Source organism: Macaca thibetana, chromosome 3 (assembly GCF_024542745.1).
Source record: "Macaca thibetana thibetana isolate TM-01 chromosome 3, ASM2454274v1, whole genome shotgun sequence".
NCBI classification, from domain to species: Eukaryota; Metazoa; Chordata; class Mammalia; order Primates; family Cercopithecidae; genus Macaca; species Macaca thibetana.
Genome location: NC_065580.1, coordinates 172,120,068 through 172,140,200, shown reverse-complemented (window position 1 = coordinate 172,140,200; position 20,133 = coordinate 172,120,068). Strand labels below are relative to the sequence as shown.

General features: G+C 36.7%; 1 protein-coding gene and 1 long non-coding RNA gene across 2 annotated transcripts in view; both read left to right on the top strand.

Annotated features, from left to right (window-relative positions):
• The window catches only part of LOC126950763 (uncharacterized), a 268,517-nt gene that overhangs the window by 109,528 nt on the left and 138,856 nt on the right, over positions 1-20,133 (top strand). The window lies entirely within an intron of this gene.
• Positions 11,993-19,649, top strand: LOC126950754 (procathepsin L-like). Its single transcript, XM_050784771.1, has one exon. It carries the CDS (start codon positions 18,490-18,492, stop codon positions 19,489-19,491), a length of 1,002 nt encoding a protein of 333 aa, XP_050640728.1. The 5' UTR covers positions 11,993-18,489; the 3' UTR covers positions 19,492-19,649.

Here is a 20,133-nt window from a genome sequence, read left to right as displayed (position 1 = left end):
GTAAGAGAGAAGATACAAACATCAGAAGAACAATAAACATGAAATTTCCAAAGCATGGTGAAATTGACATCAGTGTCTTTGATGGAGAAAAGTAGACTTTTAAGTTTTTCTTCATTAGTTCTCTAATATTCCATTCATGTTTAGGGCACCAGTTACTGGATTCTGGCACCTTACGCAGTGTAACTGTCTTTTAGCACTTTAGCTCTAGAGTTTACTAGCTATTCATTGTATAAGTAGTGCAGGAGCAATGAATTTAGAATGAAATTAGGCTAGTTTTTCCTCTTACCCATTTAACAAACAAATGTTGGGGAAAATCTGGTCAAATATGAAAACTGTAGTGAATGAAAGATACTGAACAGAGAAACATATGAAAAAAATATATAAGAATAGGATTTCATAGAAAATATTTTACCCATTTCCATTCTTCTATCTGAAACATAATAAGTATGTATTAGAAAATTTAGTCTTTCATTAAAAGCTCATGTTGGAATTTTGTTCAACTTAGCCAAGGATGTCTAATTAGCATTCCGGAAAGTTGAATTGCTTCTAAGTTAGAATTGTTAGGATGATCAAAAAAAATCACTTAGTATAGAACTCTTCTGAAGAGTTACGAGCATTATTTCTCTTCAATACTTATTTTCTTCACCTAAGACAATGCTGTCTCATGCAGGCAAATTTCACTATTTAGACAAAAAGAAGAGGTTTTCCTCATTGCAAATATCCAGGGCTCACCCTCTGTCAATCTCTCTACTCTCCAAATATTTTCTTACAAACTTTAACTACCTTGGTCTTCTAAACTCCAAATGTGTCCTCAACTCAGCAGGACCACTAATCTCTGTTCAATTCTCTGTGTTTTGCGTTTAAACCTGGGAACCCTATTAAAGCAATAAGCTGAGGCAATGATGGGGCTTCCCTCATTTGTTTTCTCTTATTCAGGAATCACTTTCTTGTACTGCATATTTCTGTTGTTCAATATAAAAACAAAAATGAAAGCAAAACAACAGAAACAGTTGTTTTATATATTTTGTTTGGTTTTCTAGTAATTTAAGATTGGAAAATCTGATTTTCTTCACTGTAAGCAGAAGTCAGACTTTTTAAAAACCTATTAAAATATTTATTTCTCTAATTCTAAATTTGTTATACAGTTGTTTCATTTCTATTCATACTGAGGGTCTGAATATCCTAAAGGTTAAGATACCAAATTGCCTGGGTTTAAATCTCTGCTTTGACAATTACCTATTAGGCGATCTTGAAAAGCCTTCTTTGCCAGGCTCATGCCTATAATCTCAGCACTTTGGGAGGCCGAGGTGGGTGGATCAACTGAGGTCAGGAGTTCAAGACTAGCCCGGCCAACATAGTAAAACCCCATCTCTACTAAAAAATACAAAAATTAGCTGGGTGTGGTAGTATGCACCTGTAGTCCCAGCTACTGGGGAGGCTGAGGCAGGAGAATCGCTTTTACCTGGGAGGTGGAGGTTGCAGTGAGCCAAGATCATGCCTCTGCACTCCACCCTGGGCAACAGAGTGAGACCCTGTCTTACAAAAGAAAATGAAAAGAAAAGGCTTCTTAATACCTTTGTGTCTCAATTTTCCCACAAGAATTGCTCTTCATAGAGTTGTTGAAGGGATTAAATTAGTAAATACAGAAAAAGCACTAAAAGCCATTTCTATCATATAGTAAGATCTTATTATCTCTAATTCTGCTATCTAGTCATTTACTTATACATAAAGAAATTAGAAGGCCGGGCGGGGTGGCTCACACCTGTAATCCCAGCAATTTGGGAGGCCCAGGTGGGCGGATCAGCTGAGGTCGGGAGTCCCAGACCAGCCTGACCAACATGGAGAAACCCCATCTCTACTAAAAATATAAAATTAGCCAGGCGTGGTGGCTCATGCCTGTAATCCCAGCTTCTCTGGAGGCTAAGGCAGGGGAATTGCTTGAACCCAGGAGGCGGAGGTTATGGTGAGCCGAGACCATGCCATTGCACTCCAACCTGGACAACAAGAGTGAAACTCCATCTCAAAAAAAAAAAGAAATTAGAACCAATTTTTACCACCATAATATTTGTGAACACATTTTATATTTTACTTTCATTTTTACATTCATTTTAATACATTCCTTTGTTATTTTAAATATAAAGAGGCTCACTTAATCTTATGCCTCTATTTTCATAACATTTGAGTGCATTGCATACATAATATGTAAGGAAACCAACTTATACATTTGACCTCAATGAATCCTCATTATAGTCCTATGAGATTAAAACCAGTGATAGCTACACTATACAGATTTGGGGAATAAAGTAGAGAAATTCGATGATGTCCCCAAGATCAAACAGCTATCTCCTGAACACTGGACTACAAACCCAATTCCCTGTGATTCTAGAAGCTTATCTGTTACTGACTATGTGACTACCTCTATTAAATATCATTATAAGTAGGATAAACAAATTTCAGTTTTACTTTGCATAGTTCTGCTTCATGCCTGCCTTGCAGACTTATTTTTATTTAATAGTGCCCATGGTCACTCACAAAGAAGCCAAATTTGAATGATAAATTATATATTCACTGTTATATACATATAACAGGTATTACTGACTGATGAGATTTATAATGAGCACCTAAAACCCAGAGAGTGATTTATACAGTTAAAGGAGGTGAAGTCGCTAATGTCATTTTCCTATGCCTCAGTGATTTTATCACTTTGACTTTTAGAGAAAAATGACATGGCACTTCACAGAGATATGTTAAAATTTAGCAGTTAGTTATTCAGCCTTCCCCATTCTGCTGGTAGTTAGAAAATAAGGTAGACATTGAAGGACAGAGGTTAAATGAAGGAAGTGTATCTTGTCAGATGACCAACATTCCATTCTTGCCTCCTCAGCCCTACTCGGATAAAAATAGAATAATTAAATTTTTAGGAAGAATCTGTAATCTAGTGGCTCTTTAGGGGATGGAAAGGTGGGACAGGAAGGAGAATAAGAGAGAGAAAATGAACAGAACAGGTATGAAAGAAAAATGAAGAGTCAACATTTTTTTTTTTTTTTTTTTTTTTGAGATGGAGTCTCACTCTGTCACCCAGGCTGGAGTGCTGTGGCATGATCTCCGCTCACTGCAACCTCCATCTCCCGGGGTCAAGCGATTCTCCTGCCTCAGCCTCCGGAGTAGCTGGGATTACAAGCACGTGCCACCGCACCCAGCTAATTTTTGTATTTTTAGTAGAGACGGGGTTTCCCCATGTTGGCCAGGATGGTTTCAAACTCCTGACCTCAAGTGATCCACCTGCCTCGGCCTCCCAAAATACTCTGATTACAGGCGTGAGCCACCGCACTCGGCCTCAGCAAAGTTTTTAATCATGTCAGAACTGTACTTATTTTTAAAGCTGCAAAAACATAAATAATCTATTCATTCCTCTTAGTCACTACTGAACAGGTAAAATAAAATATTTAGTATTATCCCATCCAAATGTGAAAAAGAGGGTGAACTCAAAGCATTGGCTGTTCCCAGGAGAGAGGCAACTATGTCATTAAAGTTTGCATAATTGTTGTATCCATGAAGTAAAGAAAGGCACTTGGGCTCTTCAATAACAAAAAAGAAAATAATGATATAATAGTGACTGTGAAATAGTTCAGGGACTGTCACGCAGGAAATGAAATGAAATTGCCTACTTTGAAGTCTCTTGCCTTTGCCGTTCTTTCTGCTTGAAAATCTTTCTCCAAATATGCTTATGGCTTACCTTATCATAGCCACTGAAAATCTCTTATTCACTGAGGGCTTCCAAAGTTGCCCTACATAACTTGCTAATTCTCTCTCACACACATGCACACTCACACTTCCTAGCTCCCTCTCTACTTGTATTACATCATTTAGCACTTACTTCTACCTCATAGAGCATATATTTTTCTTATTTTTCATTTTTATTACCTCAAACCTACCTAAATGTGGGGCTCATAAAAGCAGGAATTTATATCTAATTTGCTCACTGCTAATCATCAGTGCTCAAATCAGTACCTGGTAATGGTTAACAAATACTTCTTACATTAATAAATAATGAACAAGATGTTAGTTTGGTTTTAACCCAAAGGGTTGAACAAAAATCCAGAAATAAATTGGAGGGCAGCAGATTCGGCTCATTGTAAAATGTTAGTACTGCCCTCTGTCTCTTTATGAGTAAGTGGCTGCTCAGAACATGATTCTAACATTCTTGAAGTTACTACGTGATCAACTGATAGATGTAATTTCAAGAATTCTTGCAGATTGGATGAGATGTTGGTATTTTTTTTTCCTTAGTACAGAGAAACTCTGATTATTCAGCAAAGGGAGAAAAAGACATTCAAACCATTACACACAAGCTACAATACTAAAATGAAGACTAGCTTCCCTGTTTAATCATAGGTCTCATTCGTTTATTTCTATGAATCAATCTAACTTGAAGACTTGCTTCTGTGAAAACTGAAAAATAAAAATTGAACCAAGAGAGAAGGTGAAGAGGAGTTCTGGGAGCAGTGGTGGAGAACAAAAAAATAAAGGCAAAACAGCAACTCATAGAGCCTTTTTTGCACTACTTATTAAACAGATACAGTTTACAATGCTGACATTGGTCTTGAGAAAGATAGAGAGAAGAAAAAATGTACTTATGACATGTTTTATTTTTCTAAAACTTTGAAAGGTTCAAAATTATCTCTATGCAGGTTTTAGATATTAATTTAAAATCTTACTGAATCTGTGAAATGGTACAAAAAACAACAGCAACAAAAATAACTTGAACTCAATAAATGCCACTTGAACCAGCAAAGACCCACGTGTGTGGTTCTGTCAAATCCCCTTGCTGCGATAGCTCTGCCAATTTACTTGACAAATGTGTAGCCCTGGACTTTCACCCCCTGTTTAACAGAACAGTTTGAAGATGGTACTTTAGAAGCCTTTCAGACCATGAGATGATTATTTTTGCATAGCAGTGTTATCAGCTTGGGGAAAAAAAAAGAAAAACAATTTTGTACTTTACTTTTTTAAAGCACAAAAATAAATAGGAGTTATACATTTAATGTTTTCAACATTCAGGAAAGTAACATATTTTCTCTTTTTCGTAAACCAAATGCATTTTAGGCTCAATTCTTCTCTCTTATTTCATGTCTACTACTATGTTTTTCCAACTAGGCCAAGAGTGTAACATTGCTGACTTATTATAATAATGTAAAACTCATTCCCCACATATTTTCACAGAAAAAAAACCTTTTTGGCAATAAAACAATTTCATCATTACTCTGATGTCATGAAATTATATTCTGCTGAATTGACAAGAGAAAGAAATTGTGCATAAGGCATGGTAGATCCATTAAAATTAAAATAAGCACATTCAATTTTAAGGTGAAATTTGTTCATTTGCATTTTTTTTACAATTAATAGTCATGGAGGATAATACTTTGATGACATACTAATAAAAATATATCCGCAATAATGTATTACTAGTCTTCTCTTTATTTCTAACAACCTAACAGACACTGTGATATTGACTGATACGGTTTGGATCTCCGTCTCTGCCCAAATCTCATGTTGAAGTGTAATCTCCAATATTGGAGGTGGGGCCTGGTGGGAGGTGAATGGATCATGCAGGTGGTCCTTCATGAATGGTTTAGCACCATCTCCTTGGTGCTATTCTCATGACAGTGAATGACTGAGTTATCACAAGACCTGGTTTTTGAAATGTGTGTAGCGCCTCCTTCTCTATCCTTTGCTCCTGTTCTGGCCATGTAAGATGTGCCTGCTTTCCTTTCTCCTTATGCCATGATTGTTTGAGGCCCTCCTCAGAAGCAGAAGCCACTATGCTTCCTGGACAACCTGCAGAACCATGAACCAATTAAACCTCTTTTCTTTATAAATTACCCAATCTCAGGTAATTCTTTTTTAAAATTTAATTTTATTTCAGGTCCCGGGGTACATGTGCAGGATATGCAGGTTTATTACATAGGTAAACATGTGCACGGTGGCTTGCTGCACCTATCTACCCATCACCTTGGTATTAAGCTAGGCATGCATTTGCTGTTTTTCCTGGTGCTGTCTCACTCCTCGCCCTCCCCCAGCAGTCCCCAGTGTGGTCTCCTTCCTGTGTTCAGGTGTTCTCATTGTTCCACTCCCACTTATAAGTGAGAACATGCAATGTTTGGTTTTCTGCGTTACTGTGCTGAGGATGATAGCATCCATCTCCATCCACGTCCCCGCAAAGGACATGATCTCATTCATTTTCATGGCTGCATAGTATTCCGTGGTGTGTATGTACCACATTTTGTTTATCTGGTTTATGATTGATGGACATTTGGATTGATTCCATGACTTTGCTGTTGTGAATAGTGCTGCAGTCAACGTATGTGTGCATGTATCTTTATAATAGAATGATTTATTTTTCTTTGGGTATATACCCAGTAATGGGATTGTCAGGTCAAACGGTATTTTATAGCACTGCAAGAATGGACTAGTACAATGCCTTTTTGCACACATTATTTCTAATTATCAAAACAACTCAGATCATAATCTTTGACTTACAAATGAGGAAACTTAAACTCTAAAGATTAATTGGAAGCTCATATAGCAAAAAGGGAGGTATGATCAGAATTTGAAACTAAGTCTTGTTGATTCAGTAGTTATAATATTTATTAGTAGTTATTTGGTAATATCAATGAAATGGATAAACTGGTTGGCTAGCCTAACCAAAAAGTAAACAAATAAAGAAGACACAAATCACTAATATCAGTAATAAAAGAAGAGTCGTCACTACTGTCTCATAGATGCAAAAAGAAGAACAAAGGCGTATCATGAACAATTCTATGACCACAAACCTGATAACTTTGATGAAATGTACCAATTAACTGAAAAACACAATTTATCAAAACTGACACAAGAATATATAATTAGAATGGCTCTATATCTATTTTACAAATTGAACCAATAATTAATAATCTTCCAAAAAATAAAGCACTAATACTGATGGTTTCATTGGTGGATCTTACCAAACATTTAAGAAAGAAGTGACAGCAAACCTCCACAATCTCCAAAAAATAAAATTGGAAAGGACACTTCCTAATATATTCTATGAGGCAGCATTATCTTAATCTCAAAATCAGATAAAGACATTACAAGAAAGGAAAACTAGGGACCAATATCTCTAATGAACATAAATGAAAAATTTCTCAACCAAGTATGAGCAAATAAAATCTAACACTATATAGAAATGTATACACCAGGGCCAAGTGGGATTCATTGTAGATTTGCGGGTCTGGTTCAACCTTCAGCAGTCAGTTAATATAATGCACCATATTAACAGATGAAAGAAGAAATATCACATAAGCATATCAATAGGTGTAGAAAATGCATTTGACAAAATCCAATAGCCACTTGTGATAAGAGATCTCAGAAAACTAAGACTAGAACTTTCTCAAGTTGGCAAAATAAATTTACAAAAACCTATAGCGAACAGCATACTCAATGGTAGAAACTGGACAGTTTCTTTCTGTGGTTGGGAATAAGGCAGGGATGTTTCTCTCATCACTCCCATTCAATACTAAGATGGAAGTCCTAGAAAGTGCAATTAAAAGAGGAAGGGTAACAAAATATATATAGATTGGGAAAGAAGAAATAAGACTGTGTTCGTTTGTAGACGACATGGTTGTCTGTGTAAAATATCCCAAAGAACTGACAAAATTATTCCTGGGACTACAAAGCATTTATTGCAAGATTGTATAGTACAACCTTGTAAATATACAAAAGTCAAATTATTTTTATGTATAGCCTGTAATAAACAAATATAATTTGGAATTAGAAGTATTTTGGTACAAATATACAAATATATACAAGATCTGTATGAGTAAAACTGCAAATCTCAGATAAAACAACAAAGATATCTAAATAAATAAAACAGATGTTCCATGTTTATGAATAGGAAGGCCTAATATAGTTAAGAAGCTAGTTGTTTATGATTTGATCTAGATACAAACAGTTGCAACCCAAAATTCTAGAAAGTCATTTTGTGGACATCAGCAAATGACTCTAAAGTTTATACAAAAAGACAAAAGATACAGAATAGCCAACACAATACTGAAGAAAAAGAAAAATGTTATAATACTAAACTACTGGAGTTTATAAATTCCTATAAATGTCCATTAGTCAAGACAGTGTGATACAGGCAAAAGGCTAGACGAATGGAAGAATAGGTCAATGGAAAATAATAGAGAGCTCAGAAAGAGACCCAAACAGATACTATTAACTAATCTTGAGAAAGGAACAAAGGCAATTTCATTGAGAAAGGATAATGTTTCCAACAAATGGTGCTGCAACAACTGGACATGACCAGAGCAAAGAGATTATTACAGACCTAATTAAGGATTTTGGACCTCCAGACAAAAGCAATCTTTGCTGAGAATGGAAATGCCCGTAAGTAAGTTCTAAAGATGTGTTCTGCAGCGTAGTGCCTACTGTTAACAATACAATGTTGGGCACATCAAAAGTTGTTCAGAAGGCTGATCTCGTGTTAAGTGTTCTCACCACAAAAACAAAAACATAGGGGCACAGGAAAGCTTTGGGAGGTGACAGTTACATCTGTAACCTCAATTGTATTGATGCTATCACAGGTGTTTGCATGTACTGAAACTCACCAAATTGTCCAGATTAAATATGTATAGTTTTTTTTAATTAATTTATTATTATTATTATACTCTAAGTTCTAGGGTACGTGTGCATAACGTGCAGGTTTGTTACATATGTATACTTGTGCCATGTTGGTGTGCTGCCCCATCAACTCGTCAGCACCCATCAACTCATCATTTACATCAGGTATAACTCCCAATGCAATCCCTCCCCCCTCCCCCCTCCCCATGATAGGCCCCGGTGTGTGATGTTCCCCTTCCTGAGTCCAAGTGATCTCATTGTTCAGTTCCCACCTATGAGTGAGAACATGCGGTGTTTGGTTTTCTGTTCTTGTGATAGTTTGCTAAGAATGATGGTTTCCAGCTGCATCCATGTCCCTACAAAGGACACAAACTCATCCTTTTTTATGGCTGCATAGTATTCCATGGTGTATATGTGCCACATTTTCTTAATCCAGTCTGTCACTGATGGACATTTGGGTTGATTTCAAGTCTTTGCTATTGTGAATAGTGCCGCAATAAACATCCGTGTGCATGTGTCTTTATAGCAGCATGATTTATAATCCTTTGGGTATATACCCAGTAATGGGATGGCTGGGTCATATGGTACATCTAGTTCTAGATCCTTGAGGAATCGCCATACTGTTTTCCATAATGGTTGAAGTAGTTTACAATCCCACTAACAGTGTAAAAGTGTTCCTATTTCTGCACATCCTCTCCAGCACCTGTTGTTTCCTCACTTTTTAATGATCACCATTCTAACTGGTGTGAGATGGTATCTCATTGTGGTTTTGATTTGCATTTCTCTGATGGCCAGTGATGTGCATTTTTTCATGTGTCTGTTGGCTGTATGAGTGTCTTCTTTTGAGAAATGTCTGTTCATATCCTTTGCCCACTTTTTGATGGGGTTATTTGTTTTTTTCTTGTAAATTTGTTTGAGTTCTTTGTAGGTTCTGGATATTAGCCCTTTGTCAGATGAGTAGATTGCAAAAATTTTCTCCCATTCTGTAGGTTGCCTGTTCACTCTGATGGTAGTTTCTTTTGCTGTGCAGAAGCTCTTTAGTTTAATTAGATCCCATTTGTCAATTTTGGCTTTTGCTGCCGTTGCTTTTGGTGTTTTAGACATGAAGTCTTTGCCCATGCCTATGTCCTGAATGGTACTACCTAGGTTAAAAATATATATATATAAAAAATAAATAAATAAATAAATATGTATAGTTATTTGTGTATCAATTACACCTCATTAAAGCTGTTAACAAAAGAATCCATGTGATAATTTGCATAGGAGAGCACGCATGATTCAGGTTATAAGGCAAGAAAGGCCACTGGGAATGTGAGTTCCTGTGATCACCTCACACAAATTAAATATGGGGTTCTAGACTCTGAGACAAATTCCAGATTGCTCTCACTAATGAGAACTAATTGACTGCCTAATGATCTCTTCAGTGAAATGAGGATTTCTTGAAGAAGTGCATAAGTTTGTAATGACTCCCTGCCTGTTGAAAGCCTTCAGTCCCCAAACTGAGTGGACCCAGTGAAGACAAAATAGTGGTATATTTCTACCCCATCACAGCAAAGAATGAACACCAATGGTTATCCAAAAAGAACAAAAATCCTTAGACATATTCCTGAAGAGACATAAAGAAATAGTTCCTTAGGAATAAGGGAAGTCCTAATGAGAAAATGTCACCTACATCTCAAGATAGTTGTCAGCACTAGATTAAAGAGCTATTAATACTCTACAGTTCCCAGACTTACTGGGGGCAAGCCTTATGAAAGGCAACAACTGGGAAAAAGTTCACTTCTTCCTAATCAGCATGAGGTGTATTTCCCACAAATCAGTTCATTCATTCAGCAAACTTTTATGGAGCATCAACTACGTGTTATACTATACACTATACTAGAATCAGGAGATTAAAAAGTATGATTGCAACACAGTCCATATCCTGAGAAATAGTCCCATCCTTTAGAATCTTAATATTTTTTCTGAAACATAATTTGGTGGACAGTCTGTTTCTTTACTTACTTGACATATTTAATATAAACTATAGCAGAAAAAGATACTATTTAAGAACAAAGACTGCTATGTGACCTTTGCCAAGTTTCTGACCTCCTCAGTGCTTTATTTCCTCATCTGTACAGTGCAATGTATAATATACTGAGTACAATGTCATAGTTATCTACCTTGTAAGGTTGCTGTGAGGATTGAAGTGAGTTAAAACTTGTAAAATATCTAAAACCATTCTAGGAACATAGGAAGTTCTAAAGCCATGTTTGCTGCTGCTGCTACCACCTTGTTATTACTGTTGTTGCCACGATTGTTCTCATTCCAGTGGGTTACAGGTTGACTTATGTTTATATAATCAATAGGAATGTTATCTCAGCATCCCATGGCACATTAACCACAGCAATTGTTATTTAGTAACTACTTCCGTACTGAGAGCCTGTCAAAGATTTATATCTATTACCAAATAATATCTTGTTGTGAGGACACAGATCCACAAATATTAGTGACTTTGTGACAATCACTAATATCTCATTAGGCACAGAGTTTTGAAGTTCTTTTTCTCAGCTAGAGAGTTATGCAAGTGTTATGTATACTCACTGCTCAATTAAGCCTAATTATTTTGAAGTGCAAAATGACCGACATTGCACATCATCTTACCATATTTTTCCAAGTAGGATAGCATAGGTGTACTGTCAACTTTATGACAAGAATATGGCAGAGCTATGCATCCTTTGGAAGCGATCTGCTACAATTACTTAAATTCCTTACACTTTAAATCCTCAGAATTTCTGTAGAGGAAGAAAAGTTAAATCTGTAACTATTATGCCTTCTACTCTGTTAATGTGCTCACATCTCTGTGAACCTTGATTTAAGCTGAGTGCATCACTAATCTTTAATATAACCCGAGAACAATAGTCAAATAGAATAATGAGTGGTATTGAAGAAATATATAGAAGAGCATGCCCAGGAATGCATTGAACCACTCCATATCTTGCATTATTAGACACACCCAGTGATTTGCACAGATCCAGAATTTTTAACTCTTCGTTGAAAGCAAGGGTAGGCAAAATTCATTCATAACAGACCAGATAATATAATATGTTCAGCTTCATGGGCCATATGGTCTCTGTGACAGCTACTCAACTCTGCTACTATGACATAAAAGTGATCACAGACAATGTATAAATAAAAAATTATGGCTGCATTTTAATAAAACTTCATTTGTGAATAGTAAAATTTGAATTACACCTAATTTTCATGTGTCATATGTATTATTTTCCTTTAAATCTTTTTCAAAATATTAAAAATGCAACAACAAGTCTTTGGTCCCAGACCACACCAAAACATGTGGCAGGCTTGATCTGGCTTACAGGCTACAGTTTCCTGAATCATAATGTATAGGAACCAGAATATTTTGAATTTAACAACTCAACCATGGTCCTGCAATCATTATCTAGAAGATTAGCTAGTAACATAAAATGTCTCAAGGCATGCATTACAACTTCAGTCTTATTTTATCATTTATTTATCATTTATTTATTTAGGATTCTAACTTTGAGAACAAAAATCATGAGTTATGATTTCACATCTACCACTTGTTAGTTTGATAGCCTTCAGTGAAAATTTCCAACCTCTGGCAACCTCTTTCTCCCAAAGTCTGTTATTTGGGAGATGAATTATATCACTACTGTCAAGTCACACTGTGTATCAGAATCACCTGTGGAGAAACCAAGGCTGAACAGTCAGAGATATGGCCTCAACAGGTGACGCCAACCTGCATCCAGCGTTGGAAACTACTGGACTACTGAGCTCCAGACCTCTTTCTGTTTGATAAGTCTAAGAATTTCTATTTGGTGCATACAGTTGTCACAAATATCAGTAACAATATAGCATTACTTCAGAGAATATTACATTTAAATAATTAGTAGAAACCCTTTGCAAAAAATTCAGAACTATTTAACATCTCCTTCATGATGGCAAAATAAAAAAGAAAATACATATATTTAACTCCTTTTAGCTCACTGTTGAGAGATGGACAGAATAGAAAGAAAATAAGTAAACAAAGGAAGGAAACAAATCATATGTATTTCTTTTCCTAATAGCTAGAGCATAGAAAATTACAGAGAAATAAAGCAACAATCTGAAAGCTTCTATGTATTCTTATTCTCAAGCCCTATTTCCTTATTTTAGGGGGTTTTGTAGTTGAACAATTGCAGCTTTATTTCTCTGCTTCCAAATTCATTATTGAAAAGAGAGTTCACACAAATATTCAAAAATAAGCAGTCTACATTTTCATAATATGGTTCATTTGTTCCTAACTTTTAGTACATTTCACAGTCAATATCTTGTCTATACTCATGTAATTGACTCAATTTTCAACTGTCAGTTTCACAAACCGTCATCAAAAAACTTAGATGATCAAGCAGAGCTTAGTTGTTCTGACTTCTTACAGTAAGGGACACACACACAAACACATACACCTTTTTGATAACAACAACAACAACAAAAAAAAACAGTAATGTCCCAACCTTTGGGTAGGCAATGTTTAGGGTTTTATAACCCGAGCAGAGTGATTTTAAGATGAATGTTTCAAAGGAGGAAACTGGTTGAAATTAGGTATAGTTATTGAATTACTAGATCTAGATTAGTGATCACAGTAAGGAATGAGCCTTAAAGGGGGATTTTATAAGCAGGCTGTTAGTCTTGATTAGCTGTTAAAGTTGGCTTACAGTCTTGTCTTAAAAATTTAAATATTTCTTGCAATAAGTAATTAAGACATTTTTGCTTGATTTCAGTATTGTTTGACATAGAGACATGTAAATATGTTCATCACATATATTGCTTAACACAAGGGGAGAAAAGTATGCCTGGACCTAGCATGACTTAAGACAGAGAGAAAAAAAAAGTTGTTTATATTAATGCTCACTGACACTTTTGGTCATGCTTTACCATTATCTTATGAACTACCTTAGTCTATTTTGTGTTGCTACAACAGAATACCTGATATAGGTAATTTATAAAGAAAAGTGGTTTATTTAGCTCATGGTTCTGCAGGCTGGATAGTTCAAGGACATGGCCCTGGTTTCTGGCAAGGTCTTCTGTGCTGCATCATAACATGATGGAGAAGGTCAAATTGGAAGCAGTTATGTGTGAAGAGGAAAAACCTAAGAGACATCCTGGCTTGATAGCAACTCATTCTCAAGGGAATTCATTAAGTTCTATGAGAACTGATTCAGTCTTGCCAGAGTGAGAACTCATTCACCACCATGAGAAAGACACTAAGCCATCAGGAGGGATTTACTCCAATGATTCAGACAATTCTCACTAGGCTCCACTTCCCAAGACTGCCACATCAGGGATCAAATTTCAACATGATGTTTGGTGGGAACAACCTCAGACCAAATCACAGCACAAGGATATGATCAATGCAGATCAAAATTACTGTCTGATATATTGGGTTCACTGTGTTAGGCAAAATGGTGTTTCCCCAAAGAAGCCCATTTTGAAGCCTCCATAGCTTATGTATATATTAGATTAAATAGCAAAGGGGAATTCAAGGTGAAAGATGGATATAAGGTTGCAATCAGCTGATTTTAAGACAGAAAACATTAGCTGACTTTAAGACAGAAAAAATTATCCAGATAAGCAAAATATAATTATAAGAGGACTTCCAGCATGACTGTAGGAAAAATTATTCCCCATTGAAACTGGTAAAAACTATAAATAAAAAAAAACTTTTTATAACCCCTGGAAATGATCCTAAAGGAATACAGCAAGTGAAGAAATAGCCATTCAATTAAATCTATGAATATTCAGAATGAAAAGCAGGAGCGTGTAGTATTTAAGCAAAGTCTACTCTTCATTGGCTCTTCCAGCTCGAAGATAAGAAAACTCCAATCTAGACTTCGTTAGTCAAGAACAAATGGCATCTTCTCCCACAGCTTCCAGTTGGAGAGCTTTCTTCTAGGGCAGAATGCAACATCCATGTTTCTCCTCCTACTGCCAGTTGTCTCCTGTTGCTGAGGTTGTTTCAGGTGAGAGCGGATGAGAGGCAAGGCTCCTTCTTCACCCCACCCTCACTCATGGAAAACAGACTCCAACTCAGGCACAGCACCTTTAAAAATGCTGGGGCCCCAGTTGCCTTACCCTGGATCGTAAGTTTCCACACCAAGAAAACCAACTTATGAAGACCTCATGCTACAGTCTCCACTTCCACTGGGCACTCAGGTTCAAAAGTAGGAGCATCACTGAGAGAAAATATCCCATCATCTCAAACCCAACCACAGAGGCCTAACTTAATATTTTACCAGAGGGAAAAGCAGGCCATAAAATTAATAGCTCCTAGTCTCTTCCCAAAGAAATTGACTTCACTTGCAATAGAGCATGAGGACATTCTAACCTATAGGCGTTCTCAAAAATAGTGGAGGTCATGGTGAAAAGCAACTGGGAGGAAATAGATTCAAGACAAAGGCTGAAGGATAAGCCAGTTACTTTGTAGGAGAGAACCTGAGAAAGAGAAAATTTAGAGGAAAAAAAATATATACAGCACTGATCTAAGGACCTCCTTCAAAGAAGCCCAGATCTTACTGGATTAGCCTATGGATCAATTTGTAACCCAGGACATATTTGAAAATAATAGAGCAATCAGCCTCCAACTAACAGAGCATAACAGTTTGCTATGGTCACGGAAAGAGATGAAGAGAACCGTACCAAACCCACTATTGTCTCCAGGTGACTGTGGACATACCAAAAGCTGTGCCCCACTGAAAATTAACATCAGAGGTTTAACAGTGTGGGGTAGGAGAAAATAGACATCACTAAAATATTCCAGCTCTGAAAGGGAGGAGATTCGTATGCAAAGTTGCTGTAATATATTATCCAAGAGGTCTAGTTTCCAACAACAACAAAATAATGAGGAATGCAAAGAAACAGGAAAGTATAACATAAAATGGATAAAGAAAAAGCAGGCAAAAGAAACTGTGAGAGCAACCAGATATTGAATTTAACAGGAAAGACTTCATGATACCCATGTTAAGTATGTTCACAGATGGAAAGGAAACTATTGTTTAAAAAGTATAGGAAGTCATGATGACAATGTCCAACACAAGACAAAGTATCAATAAAGAGATAAAAATTATTAAAAGAACAAAATGGAAATTCTGGAATTGATAAACATAAGAACTGAAATGAAAATTATACTAGATGGGCCCAACAGTAGATTTGAATTGGCAGAAGAAAGAATGAACACACTTGAAGCTTGATTCAGATTATGCAAGCTAAAAAACAAAAAAAGAGAAATAAGAGGAGCCTCAGGGAAATCTGGGACACCATTAAGCGCATCAACATCCATGTCATGGAAGTATCAAATAATGACTGAAAAATTCTCAAACTTATTAGAAAACACTATCCTATATATCCAAGAAGTTAAAGGAATTCCAAGTAAAATAAATGAAGTGATATCTACATCAGACACATCATAGTAAAAATGCTTAAACTCAAAACAAGGAGAAAATTTTGAAAGCAGCAAGACAAAATTACAACAAAACAAAACTCATTATCAAGGGGACCTCAGTAGGATTTAATATCTGATTCTCAGCAAAAACAATGTAGGCCGAAAGGCAATAGGATGTCATGTTTAAAGTGCTCAGTTAAAAAAAAAAAAAAAAGCAAAAACCTGTCAGCCACAAACCTTACATCAAGCAAATCTATCTTTCCAAAATTAAAGTAAAATAAGAACATTCCAAGATTAACAAAATCTGAGAGAATGTGTTGCTAGCAGACCCACCTTACAAAAAACTCTGAAGGAAGTTCTTCAGGCTGACAGCAAATAATCCTAGATAATTGAGCACATATAGAAAAATACGAGCTTCAATAAAGTTAGTTATATAATTCCACAAAGCAGTATAAATCTATATTTTTTCTCTTGATTTACAAAACAATTGTATAAAATAATATGCTACAATGTATTGTTGGGCCTGTAACACAGAAATGTAATAAACTGGTAATATATTTGCTAAAGACAGCACAAAGGAGGTGGGTGAGAACAAACCTACATTGAGCTAAGGAAATGACAGCAGATGAGTAAATTAATAATTATAACAATGTATCATTGAGTTTGTAAGTTTGTAATATTAATACATAAATATGCATAATACAACAAAAATAGGGGAAAAGGAATAGAGATATGTCTTAGTCATCTCAGGCTGCAATAACAAAATGCCATAGACTGGGAAGCTTGAAGAGTAAACATCTATTTGCTCACAGTTTTTGAGAGTGAATGTCTGAGATCAGAGTGTCAGCATGGTTGGGTGCTAGTAAGGGCCCTTCATCCTGGCTTGCAAATGGCTGCTTTCTCATTGTGTCTTCACATGGCAGAAACAAAGTGGATTCTGGGCTCTTCGTCTTCTAATGACACTAATACCATCATGGATGCCTCACCTTCAGAAACTCACTTAAACCTAATTACCTCCCAAAGGCCACACCTCCTAGTGCCACCACAATGAGGGACAGGGCTTTAACATGAGAATTTGGGCAAGACACAGGCATCCGGTTCATAAAGAGTTATCTAGAAATGATATTCCTATGTCTTACTATAATTCCGTTAGCATAAACCTGAAAATTAATCTGATAGTTAAAATGTATGTAGTGTGCCCTAAAGAAACCACTTTTTAAAAAAACTCAAAAGATACAGTAAAAAAAATAAATTTAAATGCTTAATTAGAAAATATTATATAATGCAAAAGAAATCAGTAAAGGAACAAAAACAGGAGAAACAAAGAAAACAGACCTTTGACATACCTTTATACATAAATTACCTTTAATATACATATAAAAATCCATAACAAACTACTAGCAAACTGAATCCAGCAACATATAAAAAGAATTACATACCATGACCCAGTAGGATTTATCCCAGGAATGCAAGGTTGATTAACCATACAAAAAATAATTAATGTATACATGATATCAATTGAATTTAAAAATTACATGATCAGGCCGGGTGCTGTGGCTTAACCCTGTAATCCCAGCACTTTGGGAGGCCAACGTGAGTGAATCACTTGAGGTCAGGGGTTCAAGACCAGCCTGGCCAACATGGTGAGATTCCATCTCTACTACAAACACAGAAATTAGCTGGGCATGGTGGCGGGCACCTGTAATCCCAGCTACTCGGGAGGCTGAGGCATGAGAATTGCTTGAACCTGGGAGGCAGAGGAGGTGGCAGTGAGCCGAGGTCATGCCACTGTACTCCAGCCTAAGCGATGGAGGGAGACTCAGTCTCAAAAAAAAAAATTACATGATCATGATCATATCCATAAACAGAAAAAGCATTTAACAAAACCCTAGATCATTTCTGATAAAAATACTCGATAAACTAGGAATAGAAGGAAACCTTCCTTCACTTGATAATGGGTATTTGTGAAAAACCCGCATGTGACATCATGCTTGGTGGTAAAAATGAATGCTTTCTTCCTAAGATCAAGAACAAGAGAACATCTCCTCTCACCACTTCTATTCAACACAGTGTTTGAAGGTCTAGCCAGGGAAATTAGAAAAAATAAAGCGAATCCAAATTAGAAAAAAAAAATAAGAAAAGCTACCTTTATTCTCAGATAACATTGTCTTGCATATAGAAAATCCTAAGTATCCACTAAAAATTATAAGAAATAACCAGTGATAGGTCAATTAGCTGCTTTCGGGCAGCCTTAGGCGACAGGAGACTCCTGGACCCAGCACCTGCTCACTGTGCCTGTCCACCTTTGGCTACTGCAGCTGATACCCCAGTGGGCTAAGATTGGACAGGAGCCACCAGGGACCCAGCAAGTCCTTCAGCTCTATTTTTGAAACATGAATCCTTCACTCTTCCTGGCTGCCTTTTGCCTGGGAATTGCCTCAGCTGCTCTAACACGTGACCACAGTTTAGATGCACAGTGGATCAAGTGGAAAGCAAAGCATAAGAAATTATATGGCATGAATGAAGAAGGATGGAGGAGAGCAGTGTGGGAGAAGAACATGAAGATGATTGAGCAGCACAATCAAGAATACAGTCAAGGGAAACACAGCTTCACAATGGCCATGAACGCCTTTGGAGACATGACCAATGGAGAATTTAGGCAGGTGATGAATGGTTTTCAATACCAGAAGCACAGGAAGGGGAAGGAGTTCCAGGAACATCTTCTTCTTGAGATCCCCACATCTGTGGACTGGAGAGAGAAAGGCTACGTGACTCCTGTGAAGAATCAGGGTATGTGTGGCTCTTGTTGGGCTTTTAGTGCAACTGGTGCTCTGGAAGGGCAGATGTTCTGGAAAACAGGCAAACTTATTTCATTGAGTGAGCAGAATCTGGTAGACTGCTCTTGGCCTCAAGGCAATGAGGGCTGCAACGGTGGTTTCATGGATAATTCCTTCCGGTATGTTCAGGAGAACGGAGGCCTGGACTCTGAGGCATCCTATCCATATGAAGGAAAGGTTAAAACCTGTAGGTACAATCCCAAGTACTCTGTTGCTAATGACACTGGCTTTGTGGACATCCCTTCACGGGAGAAGGACCTGGCGAAGGCAGTGGCAACTGTGGGGCCCATCTCTGTTGCTGTTGATGCAAGCCATTTCTCCTTCCAGTTCTACAAAAAAGGAATTTATTTTGAGCCACGTTGTGACCCTGAAGGCCTAGATCATGCTATGCTGGCGGTTGGCTATGGCTATGAAGGAGCAGACTCGGATAACAATAAATATTGGCTGGTGAAGAACAGCTGGGGTAAAAACTGGGGCATGGATGGCTACATAAAGATGGCCAAAGACCGGAGGAAAAACTGTGGAATCGCCACAGCAGCCAGCTACCCCACTGTGTGAGCTGATGAATGGTGATGAGGAAGAACTTGACTGAGGATGGCACATCCAGAGGAGGAATTTATCTTCAGTCTACCAGCCCCTGCTGTGTGGAATGCACACTTCAATCATTGAAGATCCAAGTGTGATTGGAATTCTGATATTTTCACACTGGTAAATGTTACCTCTATTTTAATTACTGCTATAAACATGTTTGTATTATTGGTTCACTTACTTTGTATTTTCATTTTTAAAAGATACACACATTTTTACCTGTTTAAATAAAATGTAATTTCAAATGTAAAAAAAAAAAAAGAAAAAAAAAGAGAAATAACCAGTGACTTCAGCAAGGTGGTAGGATACAATATTAGTATCAAAAAACATCATTTGTATCCCACATGTTTCTAACAAACAATCCAAGAATGAAAGTAAGAAAACAAACCCATTTACAATACAATAAAAAATACTAAGAAATAAATTTAACAAAGTAGTACTAAAGTTATACTCTGGAAACTGCAACACATTTTTGAAAATTAAAGACTCTAAATCAGAAGGCAACTTATATACATGAATCAGAATACTAAATAATTGTTAAGATGGCGTACTCCTCAAGAATCCCAGCTGACTTCTTGCAGAAATTGATGTATTTAAATTGTGCAACCTAGA